Source organism: Diospyros lotus, chromosome 12 (assembly GCF_014633365.1).
Source record: "Diospyros lotus cultivar Yz01 chromosome 12, ASM1463336v1, whole genome shotgun sequence".
Taxonomy (NCBI): domain Eukaryota; kingdom Viridiplantae; phylum Streptophyta; class Magnoliopsida; order Ericales; family Ebenaceae; genus Diospyros; species Diospyros lotus.
Window position 1 is genome coordinate 4,739,552 of NC_068349.1, and position 14,698 is coordinate 4,754,249.

The 14,698-nt window shown below is 38.0% G+C and overlaps 1 protein-coding gene and 1 pseudogene across 1 annotated transcript in view; both read right to left on the reverse strand.

Annotated features, from left to right (window-relative positions):
* The window catches only part of LOC127787366 (mediator of RNA polymerase II transcription subunit 33A-like), a 32,290-nt gene that overhangs the window by 3,302 nt on the left and 14,290 nt on the right, over positions 1 to 14,698 (reverse strand). The window contains exons 3-10 of the mRNA XM_052315373.1: positions 10,408 to 10,755; positions 9,885 to 10,201; positions 9,542 to 9,633; positions 8,369 to 8,729; positions 7,343 to 7,553; positions 5,513 to 5,627; positions 5,216 to 5,377; positions 4,019 to 4,673 (exon numbers count right to left, since the gene is read on the reverse strand). Coding sequence (XP_052171333.1) covers positions 4,019 to 4,673; positions 5,216 to 5,377; positions 5,513 to 5,627; positions 7,343 to 7,553; positions 8,369 to 8,729; positions 9,542 to 9,633; positions 9,885 to 10,201; positions 10,408 to 10,755 — 2,261 coding nt within the window. The remainder of the gene's footprint in view (positions 1 to 4,018; positions 4,674 to 5,215; positions 5,378 to 5,512; positions 5,628 to 7,342; positions 7,554 to 8,368; positions 8,730 to 9,541; positions 9,634 to 9,884; positions 10,202 to 10,407; positions 10,756 to 14,698) is intronic.
* LOC127787367 (uncharacterized) lies at positions 11,522 to 14,482 on the reverse strand (annotated as a pseudogene).

Sequence of the window (14,698 nt, forward strand, 5' to 3'; positions counted from 1 at the left end):
TGGTCATTTTCAAAATTTCAGTGACAATCAAGTAATGGCAAGAGGGAAAGTGGAATGAGTTTAATCAAGTTAAAGGAGGACCCAACCTTGCCATTTCCAATAAGTCGGGTATTTTCTGCCTTTCATAAAGCCACCCTAAGATATATATCTGAAAAGAATATCCTGGCGAAGGGAGAGGAGCAAACTAAAAACAAAATGGATATTGTGAAATCCAACAGTTTTCAAGATTTTTGACTTTTCTGCAAACATGCCCCTAAGAGTTGGTTATTTTTGTTTTACATGCATAAAAATGTCATGTTGGAATGAATATTCAGCAGAGGTGCGGCTCCATTTTGAATGACTGAACCTCAAAATTTGGAATTCATTTACAATGAATTCTAGATAGAATTCATTTGCAAATGAATTATCATGTTTGCAATGACAACTTAAAATATGGAATTTAATTGAATTCCAAAAACTTAGGTGGTGTTCTCTTTGTGTTTCATTTTTGAGTTTAGAGTTTTGAATTCATTTTGAGTTTTGTGTTTTGAGTGTTTGTTTTGAGATTTCTGAAAATGCATTCTCTTTGTCATTCTGAAAAATTATTTCTCAAAACTGAAAATTGAAAACGCGTTTACTTTCAAATTTTAAAAAAAATTATTTTATGATATTTTATTCATAAAACATCATCAAATAAATTAATTAATAAGCTACTTCAACATTTAATGGCTATTTAAATTTAAATTAATTATTATTATTATTTAAAAAATTAAAACAAATATAAAAACGATGAAGTGTATTTTTGTAACACTGTATTTTTAATTTTTAAATAATTTTAAAAAACATTGAAGGAGGCGGTGATGCAATCGCAACCGCCTCCTCTGCTCTTCCTCTTAAACCTAAAGAGGAAGAGCAGAAGATGAAAAGCAGAGGAGGCGGCGTATTTGGCTGGAGGAGGTGACGGATTTGGCTGGAGGAAGACGCGAACCTAGGACAATCAGAGTTGCTGAAGAGGCAGTGGCTGGAGGATGAACAGCAGCTATGGCTGAGGACGAACGGTAGCGGTGGCTGAGGGCGAACGACGACCGTGGCTAAAGGGCGAATGGCGGCCTCGGAGAGGGTCGATCTGAGGTGATGGCCGTCGGAGAGGGTCAATTTGAGGCGATGGTGGCTGGAAGAGAACGAACGGCAGCGATCCGAAGGGCTGATCTTGGTCGACGATGGTGTTTCACAGAGGAGAAGAGTGAAGATCAAACAGGAAAGAGAGAGAGAGAGAGAGAAGAGAATACAGAAGGGCAGAGGGAGGCGTGAGAAGAGAATACAGAAGGGCAGAGGGAGGCGTTTTCTGTGTTTTGGGTTTGGCACTGTGGTTTTGGCTGAAAACGGCCAAAACGTATTTTTGGCGTTTTCAGTTTTGTGTGTAAAGTTTTTTGGTGTTTTGAAAAATGCATTTTTAAAAATGGGTAAGTAAACGCGTTTTAAGTGTTTTGAAAAATTGAAAATAGAAAACGGTCCGAAAACAGCAAAGAGAACAGGCCCTTATGTTTGGAATGAATCCAAAACTGAAGTTTCATTTGCTCTTACTCCCCAAAATACCCTTGATATAATGACTTTGTTAAAGTAGAGAAAAAAAAAAGAGAAAAAAAAATATATAAAGATTTTTATATTCAGCAATATATAAATATATAATTGTTAGAAATCCAGAAATCTCTCATATAATTGTTTCCTTCCGTGAATATCTCTATTTCCTTATTTCTAGAGTTCCCCTTTTTTATTAGGATAAGATTATGTTTCCTTATTGATATTGTTTTCCTTATTTTTCTTCCTTGATTGAGTTGACTAATCCCTAATGATTTGGGATTGGTTGCCTAAATCGGAATCTACACTTGTAATAAATACCAAGTATACAGTTCCAACAATACAATATAGAAAAGTATTCTTTTCCACATGGTATCGAAGCCACCATCCTTGGGCTCTCGCTCAATCAGCCTTCACTACTGATAATTGGCCTTACTGCCCGTTTTTTTTTTTTCTCTTTCTCTGCGCCTTCTGCAACTTGCAGATAATCAGCCTTGCTGTCTGAGCCCTTGCCGTTTTGGTTTTCCAGCCTGCCCAGCACCTTTCTTCTCCATTCTTCCTAAACAGCCATAATCTTCTACAATTATTCCAACAATGATTGATCTTGTTTCACAGCCTTCAACTACTTCATTGAATGAAGAGCTTCCGAATATGAGAGAACCCCAACTTGATGGAAGGAATTACATTTAGTGGTCACAAATTGTGAAGACGAAGGGAGAGGAAAGCTTAGCCACCTGGAAGGAACCGGACCTAGCAAAAAGGATTCCAAGTTTCAAGCCTAGGATGAAGAAGATTCTATGATAATGTCATGGTTATGGAGCTTGATTAAACCTGAAATCAGCACAAACTGTATGTTTCTTCCAAGATTTGGGAAACTGTTCGTCAATCGTACTACAAAGCTCAAGAGGTCATATTCAAACTCAAGACAAATATTTCAATGACAAAACAAGATACTCTTTTAGTCACCAAGTACTAGAATGTCATGAAGGGACTTTGGCTTGAAATTGACCACTATCAAAACATACAGATGAAATGCCTAACAAAGGCAGGAGTACTCCTATTGATCCAAACTACTAAATAATTGGAAAGGGAGAGAATAGTGTGATCGATAAAGGAAGATATTAGAACCTAGTGTGTAGACTTATATATTTGTCCCATACAAGGTCGAGCATAGCTTATGCAGTTGGAGTGGTAAGTCAATTCATGCATGACCCTAGAGAAAAGCATATGTAAATGGTCTTCAGAATCCTCCATTATCTTAAGGTATCTCCAAGGAAAGGTATCCTATTTAAGAAAGGTACCAAGTTGACTATTGAAGCCTATACCAATGCTAATTATGTTGGGTTTCTCATGGATAGAAGGTCCACATCAGGTTATTGAACTTTTTTGGGAGGGAACTTAGTAACTTGGAGAAGTAAGAAACAAAGTGTGGTTGCTAGATTTAGTGTGGAAGCTGAAAATTAAAGCAATGGCAAACAGAGTGCAAACTTCTATGGCTCAAGATCATTGTTGAAGATCTAAAAGTTAAGCAAGAAGGGACTAGGAGACTTTATTGTGACAAGAAGTCAGCCATCAATATTGCTCACAATCTGGTTCAACATGATTGAACCAAACATATTGAAGTAGATAGGCACTTCATAAAGGAAAAGTTTGATTGTGAATTGATTAGTACTTCTTACACTCCAAAGGACTACCAATGTCAAGATTTCAAGAGATCATCAACAAGTTGGGGATGGATGATATCCACTTACCAACTTGAACGAGAGTGTTAGAAATTCAAAAATCTCTCCTATAATTGTTTCCTTCCTAGAATATCTCTATTTCCTTATTTCTAGAGTTCCTTTTTTTAATAGGAAGATTATGTTTCCTTATTGGTATTGTTTCCCTTATTTTTGTTCCTTGATTGAGTTGACTAACCCTAATTATTTGAGATTGGTTGCCTAAATCAGGAGCCACACTTGTAATAAATACCTAATATATCGTTCTACAATACAATATAGAAAAGTATTATTTTCCATAATATTAAATTTCAAAATTAATTTCGGAATTACAAATTAACTAAATATATTATATTCAATAATTTAAATAAAACTAAATACAAATAAAATAAAGAGTTAGAATAAAATTATACCTAAAAGGACTTGGCTTGCAATCCCCGATAGCGACGTCAAATTGGTGAGGGCCACCGTCGGCAACGGCAATGGAGACAAAGATCAATGGCGGGGATGGAAGGGGGGGGGGTATTTTTGTCCGCAAACAAATTTTATCCTCACGTCGTGGAATTCATTTCCAAATTCCACCTATTTTGGTGGAATTTGGTTTAGTGTAGTTGAATTCCATCAATTCTAGGAATTGAATTCTAATTTTTTTTCATTCCAAACAAGGAATTAAGACTAGGTTTGTGGTTTCCATGCATAAAAGGGTGAAAGAAAGTAGACAATACCAAGCAGATTGGACTAACCTGTAGCCAGTTCACGAGGTGACAATCTTCCATGGGCACAGGCTGTCAGAGCAGCGTCAAGCACAAAAGGAACAGCTTCAAGAATGTCCCATGCTGGAAGTTTAAGTTGGAGGGAGTTATCCTCCATTGCTGACCCAGATGAATTACTACTTCCAGAAGTTGTAGGCTGACCACCTCTATTTACTTTCCTGAACATCATGTTCAAGAGCCCATCGACAATCTGATGAACAGGACTCCCATTTATGAGACCAGAAAGTGTTGAAGCAATACATTCTTGATTCTGCCGGTACCAGGACTTTAACCTTGGAAAAGAATCCATGAATATTGGTTCTGTCGATGCTGGACTTGAAAATTTTGACAATCTCTTGATTTTATGTTGATCTCTCGGGATCTTTGCATATGATGCTAACTCATTATTGCGCACCAATAAGAGGTATTCTGGCGTCATTTGGGATCCCACTGGAGTCACATCTCCCATAACATGTTCAAGAGGTGGACGATCAAACCTCCATAGCTTTAGCAAAAGAGTGAATGCATTGGAGAATACAGCATGGGAAGAAATTTTTTCCCCTGTCGTCAGAGTCCAGGAGACCATTGGTGCCCGTGAGCCAAAGACTTCACAGATGGGCATCAATGCACCAGCAAGCTGTGGAACCTGGATGAACATAAGGCATGAGATCAATGACAAATGTGGAGGTGTTGAGATTTTTCCATCTAGCGTGCATTGCTAATTTGATTTTACTCTTTCAACACTAAGACCCCTCTATTCCCAAAATAAAAAATCTGGTCCACCATCTACATTTTACACCATCAATTGGTCATACAACGCAGACATCATCTGTGTCTAACTGTTCTTAGTCTACACAATCAAATGCATCATGAGATGACATCAAAAGAAAACACTTTCCAGTCCATAAATGAGGAGAAGCTCATTTATTATTTAGCTTCCTTTTGTTTTATTAGGTTTACGCTGTCAAACAGTTCTGTGAATTCTTCAACACTAATCCAAGCATGCTATATTATTAGCAAGGTGAAGAAAAGAGCCTTTATTAATTCTTCACATAACTTGACCGTGGAAAGAAACAAAAACAAAAGAACACTTTCGCATGCACTTTTCATGAATCTTAGAATGTCTTAAAACATATTTGACTCTGAATAAATTCAAGAGAAAATAATGGTTGCAGAAGTAAAACCTACCATTCCATGTAAGGAGAAAATATGAACACAATCAACCAATGATATTCCAACAAGGACAACATTCAGAAATGGAGCAAAACCTATTAAATGGCTCTCACTCCCAGAACAATCTGCAGGCACTGGAGGTGACAGCAGTCTAGTAATCAAAAGAGCAGTGTGCTCCTGCAAGAATAGGCCAAAATTATCAAGAGAAAGGGGAAGGGGGAAGAGATAAGTGGCTACTCATTCAAAGCACAACAAGATAAGAGCAATATGGAGTAAATTGACAATTTACACTAAATATATAAACCATCCTACCTGTATATTCCAACCACGCACTAGAGACGCTCCACATAGAATTGTTGCAGCAGATATCTTCTCATCATCTGAACCACTGACAGCAATCTCATATACTTTCTCTATTTCTGCTAAGCTTCCATCAAATCCATGAGCTTAATTTCAGTTGCCAAACACTGGTAAATTTACAAAAAAGAGCATCTGATATACCTGGCTTCAGGAAAGAACAGGATTTAACTGAAGACCAGGCTGCGGTTAAAAATACCATACTTTCATATAAACTTGTTTCTAAATATAAGAACATGAATAAAAAGGACTGCCTCTTGCTAAATTGTCAACCACTATCTCATCTAAAATCTTAAGTTGGTAGCTAGAGGATAAGCATATATTTTATATAATTATTTACTCTTGACACCTTAAAGAGGTGAACTTAACAGAAATGGCCTCAAACCCACTCAAAAAAGAAAACCCCACCAACCAAAAAGAAAAAGGAAATGAGAATGGTTCCCTTAAGACAAAAAGGTAGAGCTTTCAAGATTTTCAAAAGATCTATATTTTTCTCTCCATATATTGCCACACACGACACAAGATAAGCCAAGACTCCAACACTCTCCTACTTGGACAAACTGGACCCAAGAATGCAAAGCATCTAAACTTCAGCTTGCTTTATCTGCTGTAACCCGCAAAAAGAAAAAACAGTAAATGGAATCCAAATATCACATTTGTTACCCAAAATTAAGATGTACAATGATCAGCTGGTTCCCCATCCTTAGATACATATACAACCAATTTCTCATAAAAAGACATCACGTTATTAGATAGATTACCAATTGTGAGGAAAGTGGACAGTGAAAAGAAATGAAATAAAATAAAATGCCACCCATAGCTTTCAATGTCCTTAAAATTTTCCACGGTAAATTCAGATTAAGTTTCTTACCAAAAAAAAGCCTTATAAACAGAATGAATCTATCCAAGCTAGGTAACCATTTATCCTTCTGCCCTACCTTGGAATGAGCAAGGAGAAGTTCAAACTACGAAGTGCAATCAAACTCCCAATCAAGAAACAAAAACCATAAAAGAGAGGACAAAAAAATAAGAGAGAGAAATCATATTTCAGAGAGTCCAATTATTACTAGCTAACTGATACAACTCAATGAATAATTCACCAAAAGAACTATGGCTACAACAACAATCCAGCCAAAATCTAATTCTTACCCTCCACCACCTACCAGGAAAGAGAGAAATTTTAAAAGAAAAAAAAAATTATCCCAACCTCAAGTTACAAGGATCCACATTTCATTTCAATAACTATAATATTTTCATTTGCAAAGCCACTTCCCTAGTAGAGAATTGTTCTTACACCAAACCAATTTCATATAAATTAGAGAAAAGAAGGGGCCAAGAAACAATATGTATACATTATAAACTTAGTGTTATGCTATTCTCAGTAACATAATGAATGAAGAATGAATGAGGGCATGTAACTAAACCTACATCTCCTGCTACTAAAACACTTACCAGATAAAATCTTTCCCAAACCAATCCTGTTACAAAATAATTACGGTAAAGGTTGGACCAGTTGACATAAATTAGATCAAATGCATGATGAACATCCTCGAACTAAAATTTCATCAATCAAATGATCAAGCAAATAACTAACTTCATGAACTTCCTCAAGGCAAGACCAGCAGACCCAGAGCTGCAGGAAAACCCTCCTGGTGGAAGGATAGGGTTGCAGTAAAAAGATAATTTATACATAGCCTGTTGTCTCCATTCCAAATTATAACACTAGCACCAGAGGAATTATGATGGGAAAATGGACCAAAGCCAGAAAAAGAGGTTGCGTTATACCTTGAAGCTGGAGTTGAAACCAAGGTATTTACCATGGGAGGTGTTAGAGAGGACCCCTTCATCAATGATGACCACCCTAGCATTTGGCCAGAAATACTCCGAGGTATTTGGCTGCTGTGGCCTTTCACATAGTCAGGCCAGAAATATGCTGACGTGTCCAGAAGATTTCTAGCAATACAAGCCTCAACAATCAGATGCCTCAAGTTTCCAGCTGCAAGCAAATTTAATTTGATTAGAACTTCCCATATGTACACTAAGGATGAATTAATCATGCCCAAAACAAAATGGAAGACATATTTTAGCACAGCTTGAGCCCGCCCCACATATGCTGAGAATAACCCAAAAAACCAATTGAAGCAAGCAGGAAAAAATAATGAACAAAACATTGTGCTAGCTGCTGGGACAAATTATGAAGCTGGAAGCACTCAAGTACTCCAAAGCAACTCTACTGTAGAAAACCAACAGCATCAAGATCATAGGAAAACGATTGCACTATCAATTCCTTCTAGATGGCCAGAAATATTGCAGGAGACAAGTTTTAGATAGACTAAAGACTCTAAAACAAGGTGACTTTTATGAAATCTCAACGATCAACATGCAAGGAAGGCCTTTCTGGAGCACGGATGTAGGACTTTCTGTCACAGAAGCATTCATGAAGTTAGTTTGCAAAAGCTTAATATCCACCATAAGACCTATTTACAAACAACTTTGGCTTTGGAATTGTTGTTACTTAAAATGTCAGGCATTTTATCATTGGGTGGTGGTGATATTCACACACCTAAAAGTGTTGCTCACACACTAAATATAAGCAAAAAGACACAAATACCCTTAAGGGTATTAGAAATATTATCTACAATACAATTTTTTAAGAGTATCATCACCCTTTATAATTCCCACATTAATCATGTTCATGTATACCCTGTTTTTGTGTAATTAAGCCACTTGTTCAGTTCAATTCCTTCCCTAACAGCAAAAATTTTAGATAATCTAACACAGTAAACATGCTGAATGGTAGTTGATACTCACAACAATTCACTGGCATGTCATTCAAGCTTATGCCATCAAGGCACCCACTCCCAACTGTAATTCCAGAAAGAAACAACATTGCTTTGGCAGCAGCCTGATTGACTATTGAAGTTATAGATAAAGGCGGAGCCAACAAGGCTTCATAATCACCCAACTGCTGCAGGCTGGCAACCAGATCCCTACGGCATTTTCCTGGAACAAGTTTCTCTTTCATTTGATAGGTGCTGGTGTATTGAGCTCCATCTTTAAGAACAGTTTCCTCCTCCTCAATAGCATTCAGAATTGCAAGCGTTGTAACAGACAATAGCAGGCACATGCAAGTATCTAGACGAGGTATGGGACCATCACCTGGATCCCTTTCCTAAAAAGAACAAAAAGTAAAGGAGGAACATAATAAATATCTAAATACTTGATTTCATAAGACATTATGAAGACATCAAAAATCAAAGCCAGGAAATATGTGAATGGAATCTAGTAGAAAAACACAAATAAAAAAATTGGAACAGAACCATAGCTAGCCAATCCTAGCATAAATTTTTTCCTCAATAGAGATTTTAATTTATGATTCCCACATATTATCCAAGTTTATATTATAAATCAAGATCCTCTAGCATATGGCACTTAGAATTCTACAGTTGCAGGCTTTCCTCATACCACAAGATAGACATTCTTCCACACAAATCCACCAAATCTTGATTCATATTTCTAAATCCTAGTCAAAATCAAAATGGAAGTAGCAAGACAAGTCAAATTAAACTGAAAGATCATTTTTCCTCCTTTTTTCTTATAAAATGAAGATTAGTTTATAATAACTCATTATTAAATCAAATTTCTCAATTTTGCTTAAACTTGAAAATTTCTCCAGATTTATATATAAAGTGGGACAGGGCGAGCCTTGATAGCAATGGTAAGGTTTCTCCTTTTTGACTGGAAGGTCACATATTCAAGCTATGGAAACAACTTCATTGCAAAATGGGGGTAAGGTTGGGTATAAAAACGACCCTCTCCCAACCTCCATCATGCAGGGCACCTTGTGCACTGGGAATGCTCTGCATACATAAAGTGGAAGAAAAACTTGCCACCAATATTCCAAGCAAGTTTTGCATATTCCTTCCACAAATACTTTACCTAAATTAAAATGACTAGTTGAACACAACTTATAAGAACACTTACCCTCTGGACAACCCGTAGGGCAGCAATCCATAGGCCAAGAAACGTATCCTGCCATGTAGCTTGATTGACAGCCTGAAGAGACTTCAACAAACCTGCAATGCTTTTCTACTTCAATTGTAGTCCATAAGAATACAGTTGCATCACTTTTTTTAAGTGATGCAAAAGGGAAAGGAAGAGCAAGAATCCCTTTTTCTTTGGGGGGCTAGTGAGAGGGAAGGGAGCACAAGTGAGATGAATTTCTCCTCAAACAGCTTGGGCTGAGGACTGGGAGAAGTGAAAAACACAAGGATAAAAGAAAAATAAAACATAAACTTGAGAACTCAATTCAGAAAAAATTTTGTACCAGTAAGAACTTCCACAGCACTTGTCGCATCCACTTGTGATCCATCCATAGAATCTTCCAGAAACAGGTCAAAAGGAAGCCAAAGTGCGGAACGACTAGTGCCATGAACTTGACCGGAAGATGTAAGTGACCCAGAAGCTATTATTGAATGAAATCTTTTCTGTAAACTTGTTTTGCATTCACGAGACAGGACATTACGCATATCAGATGTCAACCGAAGAAGAGCCTCGGGGGAAATATTTTTTGAATTTCTCAGTGCTGATGAGTTTGCAGCAAGCAATCGCAAATGCTGGATGAAACATCCCCAGTGTAAGGACCTAGGATGAAAAGGAGAGTCAGTATTAGATTCCATCCAATATAGTAATCCAATAGCTACTTCTGATCTAATCAAAATTAAGATGAACCAAACCGTTATCAAAAAGACACTCAAAGAATTGCTTGTTTCTATTCCCACGAAGAAATTTTCAAAGTTAAAAAGAAAAAGAAGCATAAAAAACACAAGCATGGATATAAAAACACTTACAAATTTCGGCGTGCCAAGCATAAAATCTTGGAAGTCACCTTATTTTTGAAAAGTTCCCCAATTATCTCAACAGCCATAATAGTATTTATTTTGAGCATTGCCTCATGGCGTTCTTTTCTCTTCTCATCAATGCTACCATGACTGTCTATTTCCACATCTTGTGTACCAGTTGGCCACCTAGACTTTTTTTCTGGCGTAAGTTCCAGCAGTCCTTCATCATCTAATGATGCATCAAGTAAATGCCATACAATTGAAAAGACAAATCCAACCATAAGTAGCCCAGGTTCAGACGAAGGAAGGGCAAATATCTGGGAAATATGAAGAACTTCATCGATTGATTTCATGATCCTGCAAAACAATACTTAAATATGTTCAACTGCCAATTAACTCTAGCTACAATCATATTTTCTGTAAGGCTTCACAACACATCATGTTAAAAGTTTTCTACCAAGTTTTTCTTATTCTTTCTCTACCTCTTTTGTTAAAAAAAAAATCCCATTCCATCTACCTCCTTACAAAAGCATATATTGGTCTTCCTACTATATGATCAAATCATCTTAGTCACGTCTCTAGCGTTAATAGGAGTCACTCTGACCCTATAACACAACCTCATTTTTACTTTTATCATTTTGTCACACATCTACTTTAACATTCTAATATCCGTTATATTAGAGAGCTGGTCTTATAACCTTCTAATAAATTTTTATTTTATGAGATTCTTACTATTACATAAAACATTATGCATTTCTATGTTTTAATTATCCTACTTTAATTCTGTGAGTAACATCCTCAATGATCTCCCAACCTTTTTAGACAACTGATCCTAGAGATCTAAACTAATCTTTTCATGGAATTACTTGATCTTCAAGTCAGACTATGACATTATTCACCTTTCTATATATTCAATTTTTTATCTCTAAACTTGAAGTCTTTGAATTCTATGATGTCGGTCGATGTTGTCACAACCCTAGTGGCAGTACTATAATTGGGGAACTAACCTTATAAACCGTTGGGAGTCTAACTAAATAGAGCAGGTGGTTAGTAAGTGTCACGACCCTAGGGTTTAGCTAGGGTCTAAGAAGGAAATTGGAAGAATTCAGGAGAGAATCAGAGAAGAATTGGAGGGAGAGACAAAGCAAAAATCAAGAGAAATGAGGGAAAACAAGGGAGAATGAGAGAGAGAGAGAAAGTAAGGAGGGAAATATAAATTCACTATATCATTCCAACATACTCTTCTCTACATACTAGAGCCTATTTATAGGCTATTCAACTAAAAGAAAAATCTAAAAACAGCAGCCATGTGTACTACAATAAAACTAACGGCATCTCCTAACAAACAATGATAACTAATTACAGTATTGACCCTCTAATTCTCCTTGGGTCATGACAATCCCCTCTCCTTGGAAGGTTTCTTGTCCCCAAGAAATTTACAACTGCCAACCCCGTTCTTCATTCCATTCCAGCCTTACAATCTGATTTCTTCTTCGCCTTTTCTTGTTCTTTTCTCGTATTTCCCTTTTCTTTTGCTGTCTCCTTTCTTTTTCCTCAACTGTAACAATATTATGACTTACTGCAACACCAAGTCCAACCACCCACCTCTTCCCTATTGCCATTGAAAATTGTTCCAATTGAGTTGTTATTCCTGTAACTATATCATTTCCAATCATAGAAAGAAATTCAAACTTCCCTACAGGCCAAACATTGTCCATTACTTCCAACTCCTCTGGCTGTAATGTCACATCAACTCTATCTGATTTCTAATCTTTAATCAAATCAACTCTTTTGGCAACTACAGTCTTGTCTTGTGTGCCCATGCCCATGACGTAGGTATGAGATGTTCCAAGCAAGGTGCCTAGTGCAATCCTTTCTTCCTTCTCCTCAAATACTTGGTAAAGAGGTTTTTTAGGGTCCATCCTCTGCCGCTTCCGGAGATCAATAACATCAAGAGTCTTAACACCAATGGGAGTGCTTGAAAGGCTGTCAACTGTTTGAATGCCAACCTCCAATTCCTCTTCCTCGATCTCTTCTTCCACCTCTTCTTCCTCTTCTTCTTCCTCCCCCAAATCATCCCAATGTTTGGTCTTATTAACTGGTTCTTCCTCATAGTTGGGTTGATCTTGTTGCAGAACCCCAAAAACATCACCATAGAGCAAACGGCCATATTCATCAACAAGAGGTTTGCCCCAACCACCAAGATGATAACCAAAACTAGCTCCAGGAGAAATAGGAGCATTCAGCCCTGGAATTTTCAAATGCGGATAAGAAGGGGGTGGACCATATCTCTGCATGTCGATGAGCCATGGGGAAGGAGCGCCTTTAGGCATCCCAAGAGCTTCTTTTAGTTCATGTGACAACATCCCAGGCTTCATCTCCCCTAGCTTTTCCTCCAACTCTTTTCCTTCAAAATACAAATCACCGCGTTGTGTCAGCTTAGACTTAGTTTGATATTTGAAAAACGCATCATGGGGAACTTGATAATCAATATCCATCTTTCCCATATTTGGATGAATCTTCTCTAGTTGTTTCTGTTGGAGTTTCTTACTATCCTCTTTTTTAATATAAGCCTATCTAATTTTCTCAATCCTTGTAGCTGCCATGAAATCGAGAGTTGAAAAGCTGTTTTTCAATGCCTCGTTTCCCCTGATATTCCTCTATCGTTCCCTTTTGGTTCAGCTTTTTGAATTCCATAATGACATATGTCCTCATCTTCTCCCTGAACCTGTTGCAGAGATCATTTACGAACTCTAGCCAGCTCCATTCCACCCTTGGCTCCAATTTTGAAACCAAGCGTCTGTAACGCCATCCAAATGAGCTGCAAACATGTTCACTTTCTCCCCTTCAATTACTCGGTATTGATAGAACACTTGCTCGCACCTCCTAATCCACTATTTCGGCCTATCTCTTTCAAACGCCGGAATAGCCATCTGTGGTGTTAGGGATGTGGAAAGGTTTCCTCCAACTCCTTTGACCACATCTCCCTCCTCTGCATCCAACCTCTCCCTTGCTTCCATAGGATTGTTAGGCCTCTCCCTAGATCTTGACGTCGTTAGAATTAGCGCCGATAAAGCTCTGGGAGTGAAATTCGTTAGAAGGCGTATTAGACTATCGAGCTAACATGCTCGAGGCAACATTCAACTACTGGTTGACTCTAGCAATTTCCTCTTGGAACCCAACTTAGCTTAATCCAAGTTGGCCGCATACTCCGCTCAATAGCAACTTGCCTCCACTTGGAGCTATTTGACACCAATTACCAAATTGTTCGTCCTGGTTTCCAGTCGTTCCATCCTCATTCCCTCTGCCCTGGCCCAAATCAACAAGCCCTCAATCCAATTCTAGAATCGAGGATTGCCGAAATGAGCTCCACTGAATCACCTTAGTCCTCTACAGCATCCTAGATCTGAATTTCAGCGCCCCTGATCCAAGTCCTCTTCCTAGATTGCACTGTCAGTTGTTCAATGGTTGCTCAATATCCGCGTCCGTTGCGCCCTTTGATTTGCCTTCAAATTCAACTTGGTATCCTGTCGGAACTCTTTCAACCTGCATCGTCTTCACTCCCAAGCCGAAGTTGGTTACGCTTAGCTTCGCCTTTCAAATCCGATTCAATTCCAATTAACTAGATCAGTGATGGATCTGGATCAATTGGATATGTTGCAAATTTTTTAAAATCGCTGCAACCAGCTTCCAAGAATAGCCCTGCTTTGCAATCGCCTATCCCAAGTCAATTAATTCGCGATTCAATCTCTGATATCTTCAAAGTCAGATTAAAATTAATTGCTTCCTTCCATTACTCGAATCTTGACTCGCCTCAATCGCAATTCAGTAGCCCAAGGACTGCCAACTCTGAATTCGCCTATGCTCCACTTCCTAAATCGCATCTTCCTTCTCGCCCAATCACCAACCACTGGCTGGAGGACAACTGCACTCCTTGAGTCCGACTGGATGGTCGGAATTGGCTCTGCTCACGATCACTGCGGATTCAACAATCACCTCCCCGCCAACTCCTCCTTGTCACCCAATCACCGCCAGACTTCACCTAATACACAATTTAGTAGCCTCAAGAATCTATTGGATCTGTTGCGACTTCCTAAAATCACCTTCAAAAATTCAAGTCGAATCGAATTACGAAATCCGCCTCGCTTACAATTTGCTAAAAATCATTGGCATTGTTCCTTCTCGCTTCGGTCACTTGAATTTACTTCAACTATCAGCCAAATTTTACTCACATGAAACACTGAAAATCACCTGGCTCATCAAAATTAAATGCATTGAATCGCCTTGGCTAACTGCTAAG